The sequence below is a fragment of the Ahaetulla prasina genome, chromosome 9 (genome assembly GCF_028640845.1).
Source record: "Ahaetulla prasina isolate Xishuangbanna chromosome 9, ASM2864084v1, whole genome shotgun sequence".
Taxonomy (NCBI): Eukaryota; Metazoa; Chordata; class Lepidosauria; order Squamata; family Colubridae; genus Ahaetulla; species Ahaetulla prasina.
Window position 1 is genome coordinate 10,306,934 of NC_080547.1, and position 23,955 is coordinate 10,330,888.

At 45.9% G+C, this 23,955-nt stretch overlaps 1 protein-coding gene across 3 annotated transcripts in view; it reads right to left on the reverse strand.

The window, feature by feature from the left end:
- Positions 1 to 23,955, reverse strand: part of NCAM1 (neural cell adhesion molecule 1) — a 198,844-nt gene that overhangs the window by 15,282 nt on the left and 159,607 nt on the right. For all 3 annotated transcript variants that reach the window (XM_058194467.1, XM_058194465.1, XM_058194466.1), the window contains exons 14-15: positions 5,442 to 5,566; positions 2,690 to 2,870 (exon numbers count right to left, since the gene is read on the reverse strand). In XM_058194467.1, the coding sequence (XP_058050450.1) occupies positions 2,690 to 2,870; positions 5,442 to 5,566 (306 nt within the window). The remainder of the gene's footprint in view (positions 1 to 2,689; positions 2,871 to 5,441; positions 5,567 to 23,955) is intronic.

Sequence of the window (23,955 nt, forward strand, 5' to 3'; positions counted from 1 at the left end):
ACTTATCTTAACGTAACATAACATAACAACAGAGTTGGAAGGGACCTTGGAGGCCTTCTAGTCCAACCCCCTGCCCAGGCAGGAAACCCTACACCATCTCAGTCAGATGGTTATCCAACATTTTCTTAAAAATTTCCAGTGTTGGAGCATTCACAACTTCTGAAGGCAAGTCGTTCCACTTATTAATTGTTCTAATCTTAATCGCCTACTGAGACTAGACTAGAGTTCCCAAACTATATGAACATCACCTATTTGACTTTGTGGGTTTGCTTTCCCTTCAATTCAGTATCCGGCACTAGGTATGACCATCCGGTCAAGTCCTAGACAGGTTGTCCAAATTAAAGTTTCTCTTTGCAGCTCTTGACCGAACACTCCTATGTTAAATCGAGTTGTGTCTGAGAGCCCTTTTCCTGCTTTCTAAGGTTGGAAATATGGCAGCAAATACAGATGGACACTACCTAGTTTATTCAAGGCCTCTATCAAGTGTTCAAGAACGATGATCTTATTCATCTGCTGTCAGTCCTGGTGACTGGACAGGAAAATGCGTTTACTTTTCCTGTCCAGCACAAAAAGTAACACACCACATCTCCATGAAACAAGACACAATCAGTTTCCATGCCTAAAGTAGGACTAGAACTCCCTAATCACCTGGTTTCTAGCCTGGATCCTTCGCCACTAGATCAAACCGGCTCATGGCTTACTAAATAAGCTACAACGGGATGGTTCCACATTTCCTTTGAGAGATTAAACTGAAAGCCAAGAACACTTAGCTTGCCACAAAGTGTCCTGAAGTCACAGAGTCCCTGTCTTCTGCTTGCTTTCCGCCAACCAGGGATGTCATTCAACCTTCTGCTAATCCTAAAATAGCAGCTAGAGGTTGTAAACTCCTGCCTTCCTCACCACCACATTTTTCGTCATGTTTACTGAGCTGGCCTGGGACTCAGGCAGCAACTGGGAAGGGTTTTACTAAGCAAATGCACAAGTTCAAGATTTCAGTAGGATCTTCCAACCAGAATGTCAAAGTTCAGCGTTTGCCTGCTTCAGAATTTGCCACGTAAATTTCTCTCTGAGCGGTTTAGAAAATGAAATGTGGGGCATCCATGCCAAATTTCAACCCACCAGGATCGATCTCATACAAACTGGGGATTTTTCAGTGGGCTGGGAAAAACAAGATGAAGGCCAGAGGACGGGACAAGTTGAGAAGTTGTAGATTCAATTTTTAATATTTTTTTTTGCCAACAGAATCGTGTTAAAAATATACCTGGAGTCAGTCTCCCATTTCACTCCCCAATTAGATTTATTTCAAATGGAGCTGCACAATTTGTCTTTCAGAGAAATGAAGGTGATGGAGGGGAAAGGCATTAGAATTGCTGATGTGGCGGTATGAAGTGTCAGTTGTTTTAGTATGTTACTGGACACTGCTATAATGAAACTCTCCCTTCAGGTGAAATATAAATCTTTGGCTGACAAATCATATCCAAGGCCCATTGCAGCCTATGTCATGTAGAAAGGCAGAGGGAAAGAGGGAAAGAGAAAAAGAAAGAGAGGGAAAGGAAAGGAAAAGAATGGGAAGAAGGAAAGGAGAAGGAAAGAGGGAAAGGAAAGGAGAAGGAAGGAGGGAAAGGAAAGGAAAGGAAGAAAAGGAAGAAAGGAAAGGAAGAAAAGAGGGAAGAAAGGAAAGGAGAAGGAAGGAAAGGAGAAGGAAGGAGGAAAGGAAAGGAAAGGAGAAGAAAGAAAAAGAAAGGAGAAGGAAGGAGGGAAAGGAAAAGAAAGGAAAGGAAAGGAGAAGGAAGGAGGGAAAGGAAAAGGAGAAGGAAGGAGGGAAAGGAAAAGAAAGGAAAGGAAAGGAAAAGAAAGGAAAATGAAGGAGGGAAAGGAAAGGAAAGGGAAGGAGGGGAAAGGAAAGGAAAGGAAAGGAAAGGAGAAGGAAGGAAGGAAGGAAATGAAATGAAAGGAGAAGGAAAGGAAAGGAGAAGGAAGGAGGGAAAGGAAAGGAGAGGAGGAAGGAAGCTCTAGAGGTCACCATATTTTCTATGAGGTTTTCCTCCACCCCCTTCAATTATTTCAGAATTAAGGGGTGGGTGGGACCTCCAAAGGACAGGGGGCAGAGAAGGGTAACACCTGCAGCATTTTTAGTGGTTGCCCACCCAAAGCGATAACCAATGATACAGAGGAGCTAAATGTAAGTGCATGCTTAATTTGTATCCTGGCATTGAGCTCTTTGTAGCCAAGCATTTGAAGGAACCGTCTTGGCTGAGAAGGCCAAGGTGTCTTGGGAGCACAGTTGACCAGGTTTTGTCATGGCCCCTGGAAGGGGACCATCAGCGAGAAAAGCCAGTAACCCAAACGGGTGGGTTCCCCCACTGGCTTCTGTGCCTTGCTTGGAAGAACCCCACTCAAAAGCCATGCACAACAAACTCAACCGTCTCAAGAGTTGCCGGGGGAACCAACCATCGATGGAGCATACATACCGCAGATGGGCCCATTCGGTATGTACGAGGCCGAAGAGCTAAGTTCTAAGATGGATTACCAGTTATGAGGATGACGGAAAGCAAAAGCGAGTGGCCAAGGGAGTTTCTGATGCTTTTTTTCTTGGTGGTTTTAAACAGAAGCGCATTAAAGGATGTGGTGCCAGCGCATTAAAAGTTCAAGCGGAAAAGGGGGCAGGGGGTAGAAAATGAGGGGCTACCTGGGATGATGGTGGGCTGGGCCGAAGTCCTGAAAGCGTAGCGCGCTGGCTTAGACTTCCCTTGCTGGTTCTCCGCCACGACGGTGACTTCGTACTCGGCGTTCCAGTCGAGCGACTTGAGCATGACGTGGTCGCTGCCCGAAGGGAGGCGGATTTCCGGCTTCCAGTCAAGAGATTGTTTCTGCAGAAAAGGGCAAGGGAGGAAGAGAACGGCGGCATGAAGCACCATGGAGCTGGGAACTACCTCAGTTTGAGAAGCTTGTCATGAAAGGCCAACCCATCCCTTGCCTCCTTCCGCTGTTGGCTTTTGCACCGAAGCAAATATGAATCATGCTCTTCTTTGCTCAGGCCATCCAGGTTCAGTTAGCACAACTAATTTGACAACTTTAAGACTTGTGAACTTCAACTCCCAGAATTCCCCAGCCAGCCAATCCTGCTTCCTCTTCCTGTCGCAAATCCATATTCTAAGACAGGGGTCTCCAACCTTGGCAACTTTAAGACTTCTGGACTTCAACTCCCAGAATTCTGGAAGTTGAAGTCCACAAGTCTTAAGGTTTGCAAGTTTGGGAACCCCTGAGTTAGCAGGACATCACTCAAGGATGAACTATGTCGAGCCCGCCTGGGAAGGAGCTTCTGCTCTGCCCCGGCCCACAGGTGTCCTCTGATGTCATGGCATGTTGAATCTGGAGATAGATCCCATGCTAACCCCCTGGCCATTAATAGAACAGCTTCCCAACAGCAACTGGGAAGGTCCTCTGTAGGAATTAGGGGAGCAATTAAATCCCAAAGGGCAGGAGGAAAAGAGGATGATCGATTGGCTGTGATCTTGTCCCATCCTTCTTTAGTAAAGAATTTCCCAGAGAGTTTCTGGGAAACAGAGAATAGTAAAGAATTTCTCCAGCTTTCTGTGGAGATGGAGCATCTAAGAACTTGGCACCTGATGAAGGAGAAGTCTAGGAGTATCTATAAGGCAAGTCAGGCTGCTCTACCAAGAGTGTGTAAGAGCTAACAACATTATAAACAATGTTGGAATGGGAGCGTCCCTTATGGCAAGGGACTCCAACGCTGGCTACTTTAAGACTTGTGGACTTCAACTCCCAGAATTCCTCAGCCAGCCATGGGAATTCTAGGAGTTGAAATTTACCAGTCTTAAAGTTGCCAAGGTTGGAGTCCCCTGCCATAAGGGATGACATGGCACGTGCCATGGTTTGTGGGAGTGGCTTGGTGAGCGTGGCAGGGGAAGGATACTGCAAAATCCCCATTCCCACCCCACTCCTGCAGGAAGGATATTGCAAAGTCTCCATTCCTACCCCACTCCTGGGGGAAGGATATTGCAAAATCCCCATTCTCTCCCCACTCTGGGGCCAGCCAGAGGTGGTATTTGCCGGTTCTCCGAACGACTCAAAATTTCTGCTACCAGTTCTCCAGAACCAGTCAGAACCTGCTGGATTTCACCCCTGAGCACGTGCCTAGAGCTTCTACGGCATTTTCACTCTAACAGATATAGTGCTTAGAAGCTCTAGGGAAGAACACCATGCCCCATAGGCCTTCACTGGCAGCTGAGGATGCCTTCAAAGACAAGGTCACACAGAAATTGTGGATTACTTCCATGGTCTTCCATGTTCCCTTTTTCTCAACCCCATCCATCCTTGGTCCCCTGAACCCAAACATCTGTACAGTGAGGCTCCCCCAGTGAGGTGCTTAAAAGACTTTTACACAAATTGGGGCACGCAATTATTTCTGCTACTGCTTCTCCCATCTTCCTTTTCAAACAAGTAGCGAAAGACTAGGCATTGAATGAAGGTTTGCAAAATTAAGACATTCTCAAAGGAAGCTAATGATGGAAGCATATGGCATACTCAATTCTTTCCCAGAGAAAGAGCGCAGTGGGGAAATGGGGAAGCAGAAGGACATTATGGTAGCACTGTCTTTTAAAGTGATCTTCTTTATCTTCCTTAAACTTGATTTTGAGTTTGAGAGAGAAACGGCCTTTGTTGCATGGCACCTTTTTCTAGGAAGACCCAAACCTATTGTAATATTTTCTCACTAAACCCAATCATTCCTTCTGCTTTTTCCAACATCCAAATGCAATACAAATCAAGGGTGAAATTAAAAAAAATTTCCCCTACCGGTTCTGTGGGTGTGGCTTGTTGGGGGGGAGGAGGTCATGTGATTGGGTGGGCGTGGCTAACTCAACATCACTCACATCAAGGGGCTCCTAACTGGCCCCTCCCCTCCTTGTCGTGAATGGCAAGAAAAAGGGGAGGGGAATATTCCTGCCAACCATCCTTCCCTCAGTCTGTGCTGAGATTGAGGAATGGATGACAGGCAGGAAAATCCCCTTCCTCATCTTCCTGCCTTTCATGAAAGTGGCTCCATTCCAGCTGCTCCCCCGTCCTCCTCCCTCCTGGGGGCTACCTTAAAAGGAATGGAGGGAGAAAAGTTAGCATTCTCTCTGCTGCATTTAACATTGAATTCTGTGGAATATCGAGCGGCCGGAAGAGGTGAACGGTGACTGGCCGGGGGTAGGTGGGGCCAAGGAGGTGTAATTACTACCGGTTCGGTGAGCTGATGCCCATAATCCCTAGCGGTTCGCCCGAACCGGTCTGAACCGGTAGGCTTTCACCCCGATACAAATGCATCTGACAAATCAGTCAGATTTGTCAAATCTGACTTAATTAAGGGTTGTTTCTTTTAAATATCAGCAAAAGGGTTAAAAACCAGCCCCAGAAGTTTCATCAGCCAGACTTACAATTCTGTATTTAATGAGATAGTGGCGGATGGGGGATCCCCCGTCGTCTTGCTTGATGAGGTTCACTTTGATGGAGTTCCCGTCTTCTCCCATGTGGCCTTCCAGCTTTGGTGCGCTGGGCTCCCCTGCCAAAATGGGTGCAATTGCACACTGAATGAGGCAAGCAACCGACTCAGCAAATACACAGCGACATCCCACAATCGGCCCAGTTCAAATATGCTCCTGTGGCCCAATTCAGAAGCTTGGGTCACCATCAAACCACAAACTCCACCTTTTCAATGAAGCCTAAAAGTTTGTCATGAAGGAAAAAGAAGATGATTCTGTAGGAAATGACCAGACTGAGCCCAAGGGAGGAGGGGTCAAACATATCATCAGTTTGGTGCCCCTTCACGCCCAGAAGAGATCAAAGTTCAGGCCACCATGAATTTCGTTGACTTCTATCTACCGCCAATTGGCTTGGACCGTTAGTAGTTCAGATTCCCATTTACAGGTAGCATGGGATAAACTTTTACTCAGTGGAATAATCCTGGTTCCTGATTTCTTGCACCTGACAGATTTATGACCTTTCTGGAAACCAGGAGGCCTGGGTGAATCTCCTGAGCCTCTGGCCGAGGGGCTAGGCATGAAAACTGCAGAGAGCCCAGAGCTTTGCCTTAATTTTTGAAGAGTTTGAATATTTTAAAAGTGTCAATAAATATTTTTATTTATTGCTTCTATTTATATCCCATTTTCCTTGGGGAGCTCAAAGTAGTACGTACAATGAGCCCTTGTCTCATTTTTCCTGGAAGGCTAACACATGGGCGTTTCCCACCCCCCCTCCAGCTTTGTGGGGGGAAAACACAACAGCTTTGTGTTAACAATCTCACAGCCCTTCTTTGGTTTCTTGTCAGATTTCAACAGAAAACGTTTAGGAAGTTCTGGAATCTGCAAGAAACTTGTGCATTGAATGCCCCTCTCTGTAGCAGAGGAACCTCTGGGTCTGTGTTCCAGACTAAACAGCTTTTCTGTTTTGGTTCATCTACACACGTGCACACACACACACACACACCCTACAACAACTAGTTAAAGAGATCCTACAGAGGCCAACAAGAAAAAGAAACCCAAATCAAATTTTCAGGAAAACACCCTGAGAATTCTATTTGGTTTCCCTTCCTTGCTCTTCTCAATAAGAAGCCATGTTCCTCAAATTAACGGTTTCTTCTGACAAGACCAGTGGCGGGTTTCATTTTTTTTTACTACCGGTTCTGTAGTAGGCTTGGTGGGCGTGGCATGGCAAGGTGGGCGTGGCAGGGGAAGGATACTGTAAAATCTCCATTCCCTCCCCTTAGAAATTTGTATTCTATCAAGGTGACAAAGATGGGTTGTTTTTTTTGTTTTGTTTAAGCAGACAACTGTGTCCATTAAAAGAATAATTATGGGGAAGGGGAGATATTAGAGAAGAGTGCAAAACGCCCAAAAAACAAACCCCAGAAATTTCAGAGACAAATGTACCGTTTCTATGACACGAGGGATTTGTTGTCTTCGCCTAAAATGTATTTTGACAAACCTTAATTTTTAGCTGTCAGAATAAATGTAACCACCGAGATTATCCTGAGTCCTTTTTATGTTTTTTCACAGTCCTCTTGATTAATACCTGACAGTGAATATTGATAGTTTATCACCCATTTTTGTTTAGGGGTTTTGTTTTTTTTGGGTAGTATTTAATCTAGTCCTTTCCTTTTCTTAAAATTGGGCAATGTGATTTTTTTTTCCTTGCTGAAGCAACTCTTTCTCCAGCAACCTGGCAGAAGGATGACAAGAGAATAATTCCCTGCTCTGGAGCAGGGGTCTCCAACCTTGGTCACTTTAAGACTTGTGGACTTCAACTCCCAGAATCCCTCAGCCAGCAAAGCTGAGGTCTAGAGCAGGGGTCTCCAACCTTGGTCACTTTAAGACTTGTGGACTTCAACTCCCAGAGTCCCTAAGCCAGCAAAGCTGGCTGAGGAACTTTGGGAGTTGAAGTCCACAAGTCTTAAAGTGACCAAGGTTGGAGATCCCTGCTCTGGAGGGTTAATAGTTTGTCTCAGTGGTGAAATCTGAACTGGTTTACTACCGGTTTGGTGGCTCTGCATGCAATTAAACGGCGTTTTAAATTTGTATTTAAAAGTTTTAGGCCATCAATTGAATTAATTTTCTATTCTTTTTTGCTGTTTTATATGTATTATATGTTTTCTGTTGTTTTATTGGCTGTGAACCGCCCTGAGTCCTTCGGGAGATGGGCGGTATACAAATATAATAAATAAATAAATAAATAAATCTGCACACCACATGCCTGCGCGAAGGCTCTGGGAGGGCGAAAAATCGGTCTACCAGAAGTTCCGGAAACGGGCCTGTTTCTGGCCTCCGGAGTGCCTCCAGAGCCCAGGGGAGGCTGTTTTCACCCACCCGGAGGCTTGAGAAAAGCCTCCAGAGTCTGGGGTGGGCAAAAATGCGTCCCCCTGCAGGAGGCCACATAGGCCACGCCCACCCTGGCCACGCCCACCCACCAACCAGGCAGAGAACCGGTTGCTAAAATTTCTGAATCCCACCCCTGCCTCTGATGTACAGGAAATGACCCTTAGGAAGTTCACTGTCAAAAATGCCAGGACCTCTCCTTGACAACTGTGAAGGGACTAGGTGTCAACCAGGTGACGCGAGGCTAGAAACCAAGAGATAGTGAGGTTTTAGCCCCATCTTAAGCAGGGAAGTCAGATGGGTGACTTTGGGTCGGTCCTTCTCTCTCAGACCAGCTCACCTCTCAGGGTTGGGTGGGGGAAATAAGAGGAGGAAGGTGTAGTATGTAGGAGATCCTTGAGGCTTCCTGAGCTTGGTTGTTTTCTTGTAGGTGTTTCTTTTTTTTTGTTTTGTTTACATTTATACCCCGCCCTTCTCCGAAGACTCAGGGCGGCTTACAGTGTATAAGGCAATAGTCTCATTCTATTTGTATATTTTTTTTTACAAAGTCAACTTATTGCCCCCCCAACAATCTGGGTCCTCATTTTACCTACCTTATAAAGGATGGAAGGCTGAGTCAACCTTGGGCCGGGCTCGAACCTGCAGTAATTGCAGGCTACTGTGTTCTTAATAACAGGCTTTTACCAGCGTGAGCTAAACCGGCCCCTCATTTCATTGCCCAACATAGTTTCATTGCCCAACTAGGCAACATCATCAGTGCTAAAGCGAGTGGGGTTTGTGGAGAGGAGGAGGAGGAGGAGGAGGAGGAGGAGGAAAGGGTGGAGAAGGGAGGTGGAAGATTGTGCAATCCTTGGTGCTCTGCGAGCTTGGTTGTTTTCTTCAGAGAACTCAGCAACACTGAAGATATTACCTAGTTGGGTCATGAAACATCTGCAAGAAAACCACCAAGCCCAGAGAGCACCAAGGACCCCACAGTTCAACCCTGAGCAACAGATAGACTCTTCTATTCCTACTGGAAGTGCCTTGAATTATTTATTAAAATAATAAAGGCAAGATAAAAAAACCCCAAATCTTTAAAAAAAGCAACCACCTTTCAAAGGGTGCGTTCCTTGTAAACTGTTTATTGCCCAGAAGGCTTCTTCCTGGTCTTTGCCTCTCACGATCTGACTCTTGGACCAGCTCATTATAACATTAAGAAAGAGTTCTTAATGTTAATCAGATTTTTCCTCCGTCCAATTAGTGCTATTCCCCCACTCCCAAATACAGATGTGCGCACGCGTGCACACACACACACACACACACACACATGATCCTTTCAGTTGAAGATGTTGGAATTTTGGCCCCTCTGTTGACCTTCAAGCAGCCTCAATACAGTTCATTTGGATATTGCAAGAATTATACTGGCTGGATCTCTCAGTGCCAGGAGCATCGTAATAGCAAGGAAACAGAATCCGTAATATCTCGGAATCTGCGCGTAACCGGATTTTGCCTTCTCTCAAATAATTTTGGGTGGCAATATTTAAAACTCAGGCAATGTAGTTCAAAGTGGGAAGATCAACAGGCTGGCCTGTAGCTCATAATACATATTTTTCAATGTGGACTTGATTAAAAATCACTTCTGGGCAGGTGAAGAAGGCCGGTACTCTGCTCCTGTTTTAACTTTTTATGTCGACTGCCTGGGAAATTTGGGAAGCTGAAAGAGGAAACTGTTGCGGCAACCAAGCACCCTAAACATGTTGGGGTGTCATTACAGAAGTTGGATGCACAGCCAAGCTTCCTGAGTGTGCCACAAAGGCCACGGGAAAGAACATTTCGTAGCTTGAACATGCTGTTTCCAGTTAGAGGTGGAAGACCACTGAAGATGTCAATCCAAAACTTCCAGCTCTTCAAAGCAGTCATTTATGTGAAACTCTTCCTTCCCTCCCTCCCTCCCTCCCTCCTTCCTTCCTTCCTTCCTTCCTTCCTTCCTTCCTTCCTTCCTTCCTTCCTTCCTTCCTTCCTTCCTTCCTTCCTTCCTTCCTTCCTTCCACCACAGTACCACTTTTGCAACCAACAACATGAGCAAATGCAGCTCTGACGTGGAAGTTCCTCTTAATCCACCCCCCCATCCACCAGTCCCATCCATTACTGATGTCCTCTGGCATTCATGCATTTAGGCCAATCTGCTAAAGGGACCTTTACAGGAGTACAATGGCAATCAAACCCAAAATTTTGCCCCCCCCCGAACTCCACGAAGCTTATTTTGGAGTAAACAGTCCTGCAAAGTAGCATTAAACAACTTTGTATGAAGTTGCAAAAATTTCGGCTTTTCCTAATTCTGATCTCCAGATTTGCCAGCGGCTTTTGACACGTCCTCCGCAGAACTCAAAGGCTTATGGAGGAACCGTATCAAGCAGAGGTTTTTCAGAGTCAGGATAGACACAGGGATGGACCCAGACCCCCCAAAAAAACGTGTAAGCATCTTTCCTCTCTGCTCGTCATCCCCACCCCCCCATTTTATCACTTCTGCCTGGGAAGGGGCTTTGAAAATCTGGACCAGATTCAGAATGGACCTTCATGGTGTTAACTCTCAAATGACCAACGCTGAAGGGAAAAAAAGAAGTTATGGTTATTAGAAAGTCAACAAACAGGCCCCACCCCGGAGAAAGAAAGAAGACGACCACACTCAAGAGCTTGTCCATGCAGCCTAGAGAAAAAGGAACACAACCTCCTTTTACACAGCAGATCATTTCTCTCGAATTGATGGCAGGGAGTGGTGACCGTGGACTTTGGCGCACACTATCCATCAGCCCTGACTGGGCTAAGGGGGCCTTATGGGACTCGCAGTCCAAAACGCAGGAGGGCCCAGCCCTGCCTCTTGCTTCGGCATTCATGCACTCTTTTGTACGTCAAGAGAAGCCGAAGCCGAGGAGGGAAAAGGAGCAGACCTGCCACTCAGGGATCTCAGCAGCAAAGAAGCAACGAAGCGTTTCTCCTCTGCTTTAGCAGGAGGGAGGAAAACCACCCTCAGATCTGAACTCAACTCAGTTGAGTTCTGACCCCAACTCAGAAATGTTGAGCAGGAGGCGATTAAAAAATTGTGCCTCTCCTTGGAGCACAATTAAAGACTTTTTCCCCCCACTTCCCATGCCATTAAGCACCTTCCAATGCTTCTCCCCACCATCACCCGTTTTTGTCACTGTGTAAAAAGGGTTGAAAACGTGTGACAAAAAGCGCCTGCCACAGTTTCAAGTCACGAATGGCACACATCCCACGTTTGGTCACTAGTCGAGGTAGAAAGAGACAAAGGAGAGGAAGAGGGTTAAAGTAACACACAAAGAAATGAGATGGATGGATGGGGGGGGGGAGAGGAAAGACAACAGGCTGCAGGACACCAAGGAGGCTGAGGGTTAGTTCCAAGGAGGGGGGGGAGGGATGTCGCCCAAACATCTGTGGAAGGAGAGAGAGAAAACAGGACAGTGGCTTCTTCACTCCACACGCTGCTGAGTTACTCGGGTTAGTTTCCCTGGCAAAACCCCCACTTGAACGCAAAGGGGTTGCGGCATTCCGAGATGGGAGTCAAATGGAGGGGGGGGGTTGTGTGGAATGACAATGGCCGTGGGTGTTTGTTTTCCAAACAAAGTGTTGATCTTCTGGGAAGCAAAAAGCCAAAGGATGGAGATTTGGTCTTCTGAAATGGCAGGCGGGGAGAGGGGTAAATCAAGCGAAATTCTAGGCCAGGGGTGTCCCAACCTTGGCAACTTTAAGACCTGCGGACGTCAATCCCTAAAATTCCCCAGCCAATTCTGGGAGTTGGAAGTCCAGAGGGGTCTCAAAGTTGCCAAGGTTGGAGGCCCTTGTTCGAGGTCATCTTCTGTTCTAGAAAATTCTTCCTTCCTCGTGGCCAACCAACTCAAACGGGAAGGTAAGCCCTCTTCCTTATATGACAAAGGCCAAATTGTTTGCTTCCATGTTCTTGAATAACAACAAACACACCCCGGATGTAATGATAGATACTTCTAGTAGGGTTTTCAAAGGCTTCTTGGCTCAAAAGAGGTACAAATGGTAGAGCAGGAAGCCCTACCAGAATATTGATTCTGTGCCAGTTTTATTCCCACTGGGTGAACCAAGTCTGCAAAATCCTTTTATCACGCAAACATACATTAACTCTCTCTTGATCGGCCTATGGCTGACATTTATGACTCACTTCCTAGCTGTCTTCTTCTGCCTTTCTTGTTTTTCTGTTTAGGATAATCAAGGAAAAGGAGTCTAAGGAAATATCAATTGGAGGAGCAAAAATAGCAAAAAGGAGGTCAAATAGTCCAGGGGAAGTGATACTCAGCATTTCCTCCTAGTGATACTCCTTATTACTTCCAAACTTTCTCATAACATAGAAGCCTAAAAAACTGACGGCCAAAAAAGATCCAATCATTCATGAAGTCTGCCCTTTGAATGTATTTGTTTTGTGGGTTTTTTTAAAAAAAAATTATTATTATTTATTATGTTTAATTCTTAACTTTATTTTGGTCAGCGGATGGATGGACCTGTGTTTATCCCAAGCACGTTTCAACTCATCTACGGACGACTGAACCGCAATCCCTTCTGGAAATTGGTTCCAAGCTTCCACTGGCCTTTCTGCGAAATAATAGTTTCAAACGTGACTTTTGAACTTCTCTCCTGTCACTTTGAGGTTACGCCCCTTCCCCGGCTTTTGATTTGTTTACTTCATAGCAAAAATAAAAAATTCTGGAATTTGTCTGGAAAAATTTTTTCCTGGAATTCCGTTCCAGGAATCGCACGATAACATTTATTTATTTATTTATTTATTTATTTATTTATTATTTCAACTTTTATACCGCCCTTCTCCCGAGGGACTCAGGGCGGTTTACAGCCAAGTAAAAACAATAATACAAAAGTTAAGAACAATTTTAAAAAAACTAATTTTAAATTGGCCGAAATGTAAAAATTTACTAAAACCCATTAAAAAATGAATTAAAACTATTAAAAACTATTAGGCTAGTCCTGCTCGATGAAATGAAAGAGTCTTCAGCTCACGCCGGAAGGCTCGGAGGTCAGAGAGTTGGTGCAACGTTGGAGGTAGTTCATTCCGGAAGGCTGGGGCCCCCATAGAGAAGGCCCTCCCCCTGGGGGTCGCCAGCCGACATTGTCTGGCCGACGGCACCCTGAGGAGACCTACTCTATGGAAGCGCACTGGTCGATGGGAGGCTACTGGTGGCAGCAGGCGGTCCCGTAAGTATACATATATATTGCTTAATATCTGAGCATGCTTGCTTGTGTCCTCTTATCATCACCAATTGCTACTAGCAATTGGAGAACTGGTTCCAGCCGTGGGCCACTACTTAGTAAACCAGTCCAAGAAAACCAGACTCAGTCGCGTCTTTGAGACCTCGTGCTGCAAGGGAACATCTTTCACTTCTGTGCAACAACAAACTCCTGTCTACTCTGGGAGCATCACTTGGAACCATGACAACTTCCTTAATGGGACTGTTATATATCAATGCAACCATTGGCAATACAATAACCTGGATCAGCTGATGGGCCAGTAACTGCAGGGTGAGCAGACAAACTCAATGAAGAAACTTCCATTTTTAAAAATCTGCACTAACCCTTGGGCCTACAGCTTATCCTGTCCTCTGGATATGAGTATATGCAGAAGGTATTTTTGTTTGCAATAGGCCCGTGATGGTGAACCTATGGCACACATAGCCACAGGTGGCACGCGGAGCCATATCTGTGGGCACACGAGCGTTGCCCTAGTTCAGCTCCAGCACGCATGTGTGCACCAGCCAGTTGATTTTCGGGCCTTCCAGAAGTTGGGAAACCGGCCATTTCCGGCCTCCGGAGGGCCTCGAGGTGGGGTGGGGAAGGCTGTTTTTGCCCTCCCCAGACTCCTAGGAAGCCTCTGGAGCCTGGGGTGTGCAAAAAACAGGCGCACTGTGCCATCATGTGCCAAAAGCAGGGAGAGCGCAGGGGAGGGGTTGTGTTCATATGCGCGGGGAGGGGTGTGTGAAGTGCATTGAATTATGGGTGTGGGCACGCATGCGTGTGACCCCTCCCAGGCTCCCCGTACTTTTGGCACGTGACAGCAAAAAGGTTAGCCATATGTGCAATAGGCTCCAGAACAGGGGTGAAATGTAAAATTTCTTACTACCGGTATTGTGGGCGTGGCTTGGTGGTGGTGGGGTAATGTGACTGGGTGGGCGTGGCCAACTTTTTTTTTTTTACTTTTAAAAGCATTTTTTTCTACAACCTCTTTGGCTGAAATGCTTTAAAAGCATTTTCAAAATGCTTTTAAAAGCCTCTGATGATCAGGCAACTCAGCTGGGATCACCAGAGGAGCCTTTTAAAAGCATTTTTTCTACAGCCTCTGGCCGAAGAGGTTATAAAAATAATGCTTTTAAAAGCCTCTGATGATCCCAGGTGAGCCGCGCGATCATCAGAGGCTTTTTTTTACTGAAGAAAAAATGCTTTTAAAAGTAAAAAAATAACCTCTGATGATCACGTGGCTCAGCTGGGCATGCTGGGGGGGGGGAGGCAGGAATTTTTGCTACCGGTTTTCCAAACCACCCGCTGCCATCGCTACCGGATCGGGCAATCCGGTCCGACCCAGGAGCATTTCACCCCTGCTCCAGAATCAAAACACACCTAATAATAACAATGCCTGAACAATGGAAGCAAAGAATTTAGCCTGGCACCCCTAAGCCCAGCACTAACGGGCCCACGCAGAAGAGCAAGAGAAGGATGGACTTTTAGTTGGGTTGCATGCAGACACAATGTGTTGAACAAAGCTTTTTTTTAAAAAATAAATAAATAAAAATAATGAGAGGTTATAGAAGGAAAATTTTAAGTGATGAGAATTCAGAGGTTCTGAATGGAGGGGGAGGGGAAAGGAATTGTGTTTCTAATTTGTTTTTGTTTTTTAATTTGTCCTGTGCAGAATTGGTTAACTAATCAGAACAAAGGCTGTGTTTCGTTGCTGTCATTTAAATGTTTTACCTTCTGTTCACCAGCGTGGACGACATCGTCAGCACCATGCAAGCCACATGACAAAGTCACATGATACCCACGCACATGATTTGGTTGAAAGGAAAGTGGAGGAAGTCACATGAAAAATACAAAAAAAAAATAAAAAAATTAAAAAAACGGATGTAAACAATGGGCAAAAAAGAATCAACAACATTTACAGATTAAAGTCTAAACAAAATCAAATTAGCCATTCTATTGAAACACCAGAGCAGACAGTTAAAAACAAAACAAAACAAAAATCCATCGATCTAAAAAAACAAACAAACCCACAAGATTATTATTGAACAAGCGCAAGCACAGAGATCCTTGCAGGGAGGGGTGGGGTGGGGTGGGGCTGGTTAGGCAGAGCGATGGGGCTGCAGATTAATCAATACCAAGTCAGATAAAGAGTCACAAAATATCACTAAGGCTAGAGAAGGCTTCCTCTTCACAAGGAACTCCTGGCAACAGCCATAACACAGGAAAGGAGGGGAAGGGAGAGGAGGGGAGGAAAGGGAGAAGGAAAGGAAAGGAAAGGAAAGGAATGGAATGGAAAGGAAAGGAAAGGAAAGGAAAGGAAAGGAAAGGAAAGGAAAGGAAAGGAAAGGGAGGGGAGGGGATGGAAGGAAATGGAGAAGGAAAGGAAAGGAGGAAAGGAGATTTAATATAGCAACAAGTCAGTCATCCAAAAAGACAGTGCAAAGAGTCAGCTTCTAAAATTTAAGACAAATGGAGCGGGGCTGCCTTTCTTTGGGCTTCTCCTCTTCCTTCTCTGCAGGGTTAGAAAAACAAAGGAAAACCCACGGAATCCCCTCCCCCCCATCTTCCTCCTCTGCTGGCTGGTTTCTAGAAATGGGCTCCAGGTTTCTGGCATTGGTGCACCAGGCCAGCCAGAACAGTCCCTGTGGGATGGCTCAAGAAAGTCTTCAGGGCTAAGCAAGACTCTCAAAGGCTCAATCAATAATTCCGTTGTGCGTGGAAATCCCCAAGCCGTGTGGCTCACAACATGTCCAGAGGTGTTTTTGCTGGTTGGGATAGCAGTGCAAGTAGACGCCACGAGGGCCTCCTTGTCACATCCTTTAAAAATGGTTCTGGTATGGGCATCATCCAGCGACTTTCTCCCTTATGACCTAACTTGCACACTGCAGTTGTTGGCAGGGGACTTTTCCACCAGCATATTTCAAACCATTTAAAGGCAAGTACTTGGAAACGATACTTTAACATGAAACATCTTTCTAGTCCTTCATCCTGGTGCTCTTTGGATAGTTGCACTACAGCTCTCCTAAACCTTTCCTTCTCTGACTATCATCTGTTCTGACCTGGTTCCCAAACATGACAAACCAGTGGTGAAATCCAATTTTTTTTACTACCGGTTCTGTGGCCGTGGCTTGGTGGGCATGGCAGGGGAAGGATACTACAAAATCCCCATTCCCTCCCCACTCCTGGGGGAAGGATATTGCAGAATCTCCATTCCCACTCCACTCTGGGGCCAGCCAGAGGTGGTATTTGCCGGTTCTCCAAACTGCTCAAAATTTCCGCCACTGGTTCTCCAGAACCCATCAGAACCTGCTAGATTTCACCCTTGCGACAAACCCTCTGTAGTTAACTAAATATTTCCTTTATTAACAAATGTAACTTTGTCGCTTGTATCCTGACGATTTATATTGATATTGATTGGTTCCTGATTGCTTATTTGTACCCTATGACTATCATTGAGTGTTGTACCTTATGATTCTTGATCTTTTCTTTTATGTACACTGAGAGCATATGCACCAAGACAAATTCCTTGTGTGTCCAATCACACTTGGCCAATAAAGAATTCTATTCTATTCTATTGTATTCTATTGTATTCTATTCTATTCTATTCTATTCTATTCTATTCTACTCTACTCTACTCTACTCTACTCTACTCTACTCTACTCTACTCTACTCTACTCTACTCTATTCTATTAAGAGCGCCAGCAGCCCTGGCAAAAAGTCTTTCTCTCTCTCATCGCAGGCTAACAAGTCTGTCCGGCAGGGAGATGAATAGTTGTCTGCCACACCTATTCATCTCTGCCCCCTGCCTTTTATCTCCAGAGCTGGGGGGGCCTCACTAGCAGAGGTGGCTCTTCCGTCCCAAGGACCGGCCCATAGATTTCCACTGCTCTCCTCTCCTCTGCCTTCTGTGCATCCGCGCATCAGGCACTGGACCCAGCTGTTCCTCCTCTTCCTCATCAGCCACCTCCAGACCTGGGGGCTGTTGACTCTCCATCTGAGGGCTGATGGACGGCCCAGGTTCTGCCTCTGTCTCTCTCTCTACCAGCTCCATTCCCTCTTCCCCCTCAGAGTTCTCAGGTTGCCTTGATCCTTCCCTCTGCAACACAAGTAGAATTAAATCCACCCAGTCCATTGCTGGCACCATAGGAAACCATGCAGCCCACCGATGCCTCAGTACCCTTGTTTCTTAAGCCAGCTTCCGGGTGCCCGGGGCCTTCGCACGTCCTGGGCCTGAAAATTTGGAGAGTTCCAGATTTACTGCCAGCCTATCTGGAAGAGGTCAGAAGATCCCCCAAAAGACTCAATCACAAGAGTGGGGTGTCTGTCCGCTTCAGAAGCGGGAAACTCCAGTGTCACCATGTGAGCTGGAAGAGAGAGCTTGCAATGGAGTCTTCTAACTTAGCACAATCCTAGGATATCTTGCCATCAGTTTAACACCTTTTAATTTTTAAAAAAAATGAGGAAAAAAGATTGCCTGCTTGGGACAAAGCATGGGTGAGTGGCCAGCAAGGAAGGCGAACTGGTCTCTTGCTATGAGCAAAGGTTAGCCAGGACGGCAAATCTTATAGATTCACGAACAAGCGAAGATCCCTTTACAACAACATCTCAAAGCCCATGGACAGTCAAAGCAGCCCAAATCAACCCTGTTATCTTTAAAGTAGAATTGGAGGCGTCAGGAGGGCCCTTATCAAACAACTCCAGGTCCAAGAGTAATAAAGTAAGACAGCTGGACGCTCAAGAGGTTTACATCCAAGTCTCGAGCATTTCCACTGTTCCTCCGCAGCCTGGGGACCAGCCAGCCCCCTTCTCCATTAATATCTGCTCATCGTCATGAAAGCTTTTGTCCCCATTCAAATTCACAGCTTGCGGGCACTGAAATAAACGGTGATATAGGAGGAAGAAAGAGGAAGCCATTTTCAAATGAAACTCCTGTCACTCAAAGCCATGCCTTTCAGCAGCTCCATGGAAAGGAAAGAAAGAAAGAAAAATCTAAGACCCACAAATCCATTCATAACCTTCTTGGTCAAAAAGCCCTGCCTTTTCAGAGAGGTTTGATGTCCCCTGCCTATGTTAGCCTTCACTCTTTTCTTCTTCTCTATGAAATAATCTCTCTCTCTCTCTCTCTCTGTGTGTGTGTAGGAGTGAAAAAAGAAAGGAAGGAAGGAACGGAGGGAGGGGAAGGGAAGGAAGGTAAGGGAGGAAAGGAAAGCAAAGGAAAGGAAGAAGGAAGAAAGAAAAGAAAGAAGAAAGGGAGGGAGGAAGGAAGGAAGGAAGGAAGGAAGGAAGGAAGGAAGGAAAGAAAGTGGAAAAATGAAGGAAGGAAGGAAGGAAGGAAGGAAGGAAGGAAGGAAAGAAAGAAAAAAAGAAAGAAAGTGGAAAAATGAAGGAAGGGAGGAAGGAAGGAAGGAAGGAAGGAAGAAAGGAAGGAAGGAAGGAAAGAAAGAAAGAAAGAAAGAAAGAAAGGAGGAAAGAAAGAAAGAAAGAAAGAAAAAAAGAAAGAAAGAAAGAAAGAAAGAAAGGAGGAAAGAAAGAAAGAAAGGAAATAGAAACAGTGAATTGGGGAGAATGGGGACAAACCTATCCTAACAACAAGACGCCATGCTTCCCCCTTTGTCACTACAAAAGGGTTCCGTTTTCATTGAAGGTCCATTTCATTCTCCATCCACACTCCTTCCCAGGTAGTCCTACACCCAAAGCCCGGTTTAAGTTTGAGGACTGGATGCTTTGGAGGAACCTGAAAAAAAAGAAAACCTTCCAAAGGACTTGGGGGCCCTTTCATGTTTTCTTTGAGCCTCTTCAGATTCATCCGGCTCAATGTTGAAACGAGGACTAATATAATTGAATTCATCTCTGCCGTTTGCCAAGATCAATAAGCTACTCAGAAAGCGCGCCTGAAAGGAAGTGTGAGGAGAATAAAGGCTCCCTGCAACATGGCTCAAAATCCCAACCACATCCATGTTAATGCCTCTGTTCAAAACCAGTCCTCTGAAGGGGAACCTGGAAGAGGGGAGGAGAAAGGCTCCTCCCTCCTTAATTCACACACACATCTGGTCCACATCTGTGGAGAACGCAGAGACCCCTTCATGACCGAACGGGACCCTGGAAATGGGGGGAAAGGCAAAGGGGGACGAGGAGAGAGAGCTGTGAGGGGAGGGAGAAAAGCCATCCTGCTCCTCTCAATCTGGTTCGGTATCTTCAGTTTTGATGGGATGCTGGGTTGCTATGGCAACACAAAGGATAGATAAAGACACATAAAGGTGAAGCCTGCTGTGAAGATAAATTATGAAGGAAAATAAAAGACAGAGAGGAGAAAGAGAGACAAGACCTAATGAGGAGGAGGAGAATAAAGGAGGAGAGGCTCTGCCCTCTGGGTTTACCGTGTAAAGACCAACTAGGACCGTCAAGGTTACAACCGCTTTTCTCAAGCTGGTGTCCCCCAGTGATGCTGCGTGAGGCCCCCCCCACCTCCACCTGCCCTCGGCAGCTGGGGGATAATGGGAATCTTACCATCGTCCTTGTGAAGGACACCAAGTGGGGAGAAAGCAGAGTTCAATGTGGCTTCTTGTCAAGGTCACCCACTTGCCAAGATTATGGGAGAAATATAACTAGGTGGAGAGAGGGAGGGAGGAAGGAAAGGATGAAAGGAGGGAGGAAGGGAGAGAAAGAGAAGGAAAGAAAGAGAGAAGGAGGAGGAGAGGGAAATAAAGAAGAGGGAGGAAAAATAGAAAGGGAAAGGAGAGAGGGAGGGAGGGAGGGAAGGAGGACAAGTAGTAGGTAGGTCGGTATGCAAGTGAAGAAGGATGGAAGGAAGGAAGGAAGAGAGAAAAGAAAAGAGGGAAGGAGGACAAGAAGTAGGTAGGTCAGGAAGGAAGGAAGGAAGGGAGGAAGGGAGGGAGGAAAAGAGGGAAGGAGGACAAGAAGTAAGTAGGTCGGTAGGGAAGGAAGGAAGGAAGGAAGGAAGGAAGGAAGGAAGGAAGGAAAAGAGGGAAGGAGGACAAGTAGTAGGTAGGTCAGTACATAAGTGAGGAAGGATGGAAGGAAGGAAGAGAGGGAAGGAGGACAAGAAGTAGGTAGGTAAGGAAGGAAGGAAGAAAGGGCCCCAAATTTCCTCCAGGGAGGGTGCGATAGAAATGTAAGAATAATAACCACAATATCTGAAGAAAAATGGCAGGCGGGAAGAATGCCACTGGATCTGAACCAAGGGCAGAGCCAGAATTCAGAGACAAAACAGACATCTGGCTGTCCACAGTGGAGAAATGAATATCCCAATCACTAGAATTGGGAAGAGAGAGGTCCCAAGTAGAAGACAAGGCTCAGAAGAACCAACACAACTGCAATTGTTCTTCAGAAAAAAAGCTAGAAAATAGTGCTCTGAAGCAGTCCATCATCAATGGCCTCCTCCTCACAAGGAAGGCAAACATATTTCTCAGCAAGCCCTTCAAAAAACAGTGTGAAAGAGATCTTTGTCAAAAAGTAATGAGGCCCTTTTGAGTCAGAAATAAGTGTTGCTTTCCATGTTCCCAGGGAGAAGTAGACTTCACCCTGGCCAAGGGGCTCCTGCCAGTCAAGAGAGTGGAGGAAGCCCAAGAGAAACAATTGTGTGGCTATCTGGAGATAGTGGTCAACAGAGAGACCACTGAGGGCCAGGCTCCTGATTCCAGTTTCACCTGAACTCACCTGAATTCACCTCACCTAATCTGAATTAACCTAAATTCCCCTGAATTCACCTCACCTCACCCTAACCCTCACCCTGAATTCTCCTGAACTCACCTGAATTCAGGTACTTCTTGCCATCTCAGCCTTACTGTTCACCTGTCTATAAAATGAGAGAACAATGCAAATCTACTTCACTGGTTTCCGTGTCTCTTGAACAAGATTTTCTTCCAAAATCTTGGAAACGAGCATCAAGGAAGCACGATTTTGTTTGTAAGGTTCTGTTGTGGCCAGCCAGCAGCCAGCAGATTCGGACAGCGAGGAGGCTAGGGAGGAACGTGGGCCAGTCCTGGAGTCTGGAGAAGGCTCGGACGATGGCTCTGAGTTGGAGGCAGAGAGGGGGCCAGGGCCATCTAGTAGTTCTTTGCTGCCTCCGGAGTCTAACATCAGCGAGGCAGAAGAACAGCATGAGCCTGTTCCCAGTGTGCGCATGTGCAGAGCTGCCAGGAGTCAGGAACAATTAAGGAAACAGGGACAACTTGGGAGTAAGGCTTTGACATGATTGGCCCCTCCCATAAGACATAAAAGAGAAGCGAACGGGATGTGAGCTTTTGCAGGAAGCAATTAGTTCATCTGGCCAATTCAAGATTTGAAACTTCTGTTTGTGACTCTGTGCCAAGTTTGGCCTTGCCCTGCATATGGAAATTAGCCCTTTGGCAGCGTTCCACATGAGATAGGTGGGTGTTGATAACCTTCCCCTGAAAGATAGTTTATCAAGTCTTGCAGACTGTAAATGAAAGTAATTTACAGCCATATGAATTAAAGAGGTTTGTCGGGACTAAGTTTGTGCTGTTTAATTTCTAAGGAAGCCTAGGTCAGAACAGGTTCCACCTTTCAAAAGCTTCTGGAAGTTTTCTTTTTTTTAAAAAAATGCATCCGAGATGGAATTTAGGAGCCATTCAGGGTTGTTCTGTGTCTTCCTTTCTCAATCTTTTTATTTAATCCCGAAGAAGCAGAATAGCTCATCATGACATTAAAACCAGGAGTTCTATTTCGGGCGCCTTCCATTGATGAAATTTCTCTCTCATTACTTCTCTCTCCCGTTTAATTCCCCTGAAAAAATTTAGGTAATAACATCCTGGCAATTACATTCAAAAGGTTAACAGCTCAATCACAAGGAAGCCGAGGAATCTTCATTCCTTTGCTAACCTCTCTTCCTCTCCCTCCCTCTCTCTCTCTCTCAAACTGCAATCAGTAGCCTAATGAAATATATTGCTTCATGGATGCCATCTGGCTCTGATTATTTGACAGCATATTTTTTATATTATTTTTTTTAAGGAAAGAGGAAGGGAATTTTATTCTGAAGCTGAAGAGTTGCAACTATGAGGGAGATGGGCATTTTTTAATTGTGTGTTGTGGTCCGCCAGCAGCCTGTAGAGCTGGCAGCGGAGTCGGAGAGTGATGAGGCTGAGGAAAAACATGGGCCAGTCCTGGAGGCTGGGGAAGGCCTGGATGGGGGCTCTGTGTCGCAGGTAGAGGTGGCGCCAGGGCCATCAGGGAGTGATGTGCGGACTCCAGAACCTCCAGAGGCTGACAGTAGTGAGGCAGAGGAACAGGAGGATCCTGTTCCTAATGCACACATGAGAAGAGCTGCCAGAAGGTAAGAGCAGCTCAAGCAAAGAGGACAATTTGGGAGTAAGGCCAAGAGAGGATTGGCTCCTCCCATAAGGCTTAAAAGACCAGCAACGGCATTTGGGCTGCTTGTCGGAAAACAAAGTTGATAGACTTGCTCCTTGTCTTGCTGCATTTATTTCTTGTCGGCATCTTCTGCTTTTGAACTTTTGCCAAGAAAAGCCTTTGCCAGTTTGCCTAATTAGACCAAGGTTGGTGATAAGACTGAAGAATTGTGTTATGAAGAATTTGCTTTGATTTAGTTTGGACAACGCTGAGAATGAGTTAAATTCTCAGCTGTCCTAATGAAGTCTGTTTGTTTTTGAACTGATTGCGTCTACTACTACCTACTTGGGCCTGGGTTACAACAATATGATCAATAAATTAATACATAGATTGCAGGGGGTGAGCATTGTGAGATATACCTAGGGGACAAACACTCTTCTCCAAAGGGCTGATCTCAGGGTAAACCCTTTGCCCAAGAAAGGTAAGTTTCTGTTTATGGCAGTTCTGGTGTCATTTGAAAGCAAGTCTCCACCCAGGTTCCACCCAGGATGGCTTTTGAGAGCCAGGTTCCTGCAGACATGGCTCTGGCAACCATATTTTCCTTCTAGATCAGTGGTGGGTTGCAGCCGGTTCGGACCGGTTCTTGCAAACCAGTAGTAAAACTGGGGGGAGGCTCCGCCCACCGACCCTGACACCATTGGGAAGTTCTGTGCATGTGCGATCCCACCACAAAAGGTAAGCAGAACCCACCCCTGTTCTAGATGTCTCACTGAAGGGGATCTTCTGTGCGTCCATCTGAGAGATCTCAGCTTTCTGCGTTCTCTTGTATTACTGCATAAAATAGACTTCCACAAGTATCGGCATTGCTCTTACGTACACTAGCTAAATCAGATCTCTCTCTGTCCTGTAGCAGCAGCATGTCACATGTCAGAAACCATCCGGAGTGAAGGGCTATTGCCCACTTTGGCCTCCTGCCTGGTGATCATGACAACTGGCGATCTCCCACACTTTTGGTCTCATCCGCCAGAACGCTCTTGCATCCGTATTTTTCATCGAAAGGGAAGTCAGGAAAATCACATTATGCTCCCTGCTGGGAGACCTTTCATCTACCATTAAGGCAGGAGAAGAGTAAAGGGTTCGTTCCGATGGTCTGGAATGGTAAGAGGCCTATAAGACTTCTAAACTAAGGATGGCTCCCAAGTTCAAACCAAGCCAGAATAGGAATGGCCACTCCTGCCAGTTATTGTAGATCAAGGGTCTCCGACCTTGGCCACTTTAAGACTCATGGATTTCAACTCCCAGAATTCTCCAGGCTGGGGAATTCTGGGAGTTAAAGTCCACGAGTCTTAAAGTGGTCAACGTTGGAGACCCCTGGAGACGATTCTCGATTATATGAAAGAAGATAGGCAGGGAGAGATAGCGTCTGATAGTCTCTTCTAAGGAATGGTTTTCGAACTTTAAACTAAAGTCAAATTATGGACAGATT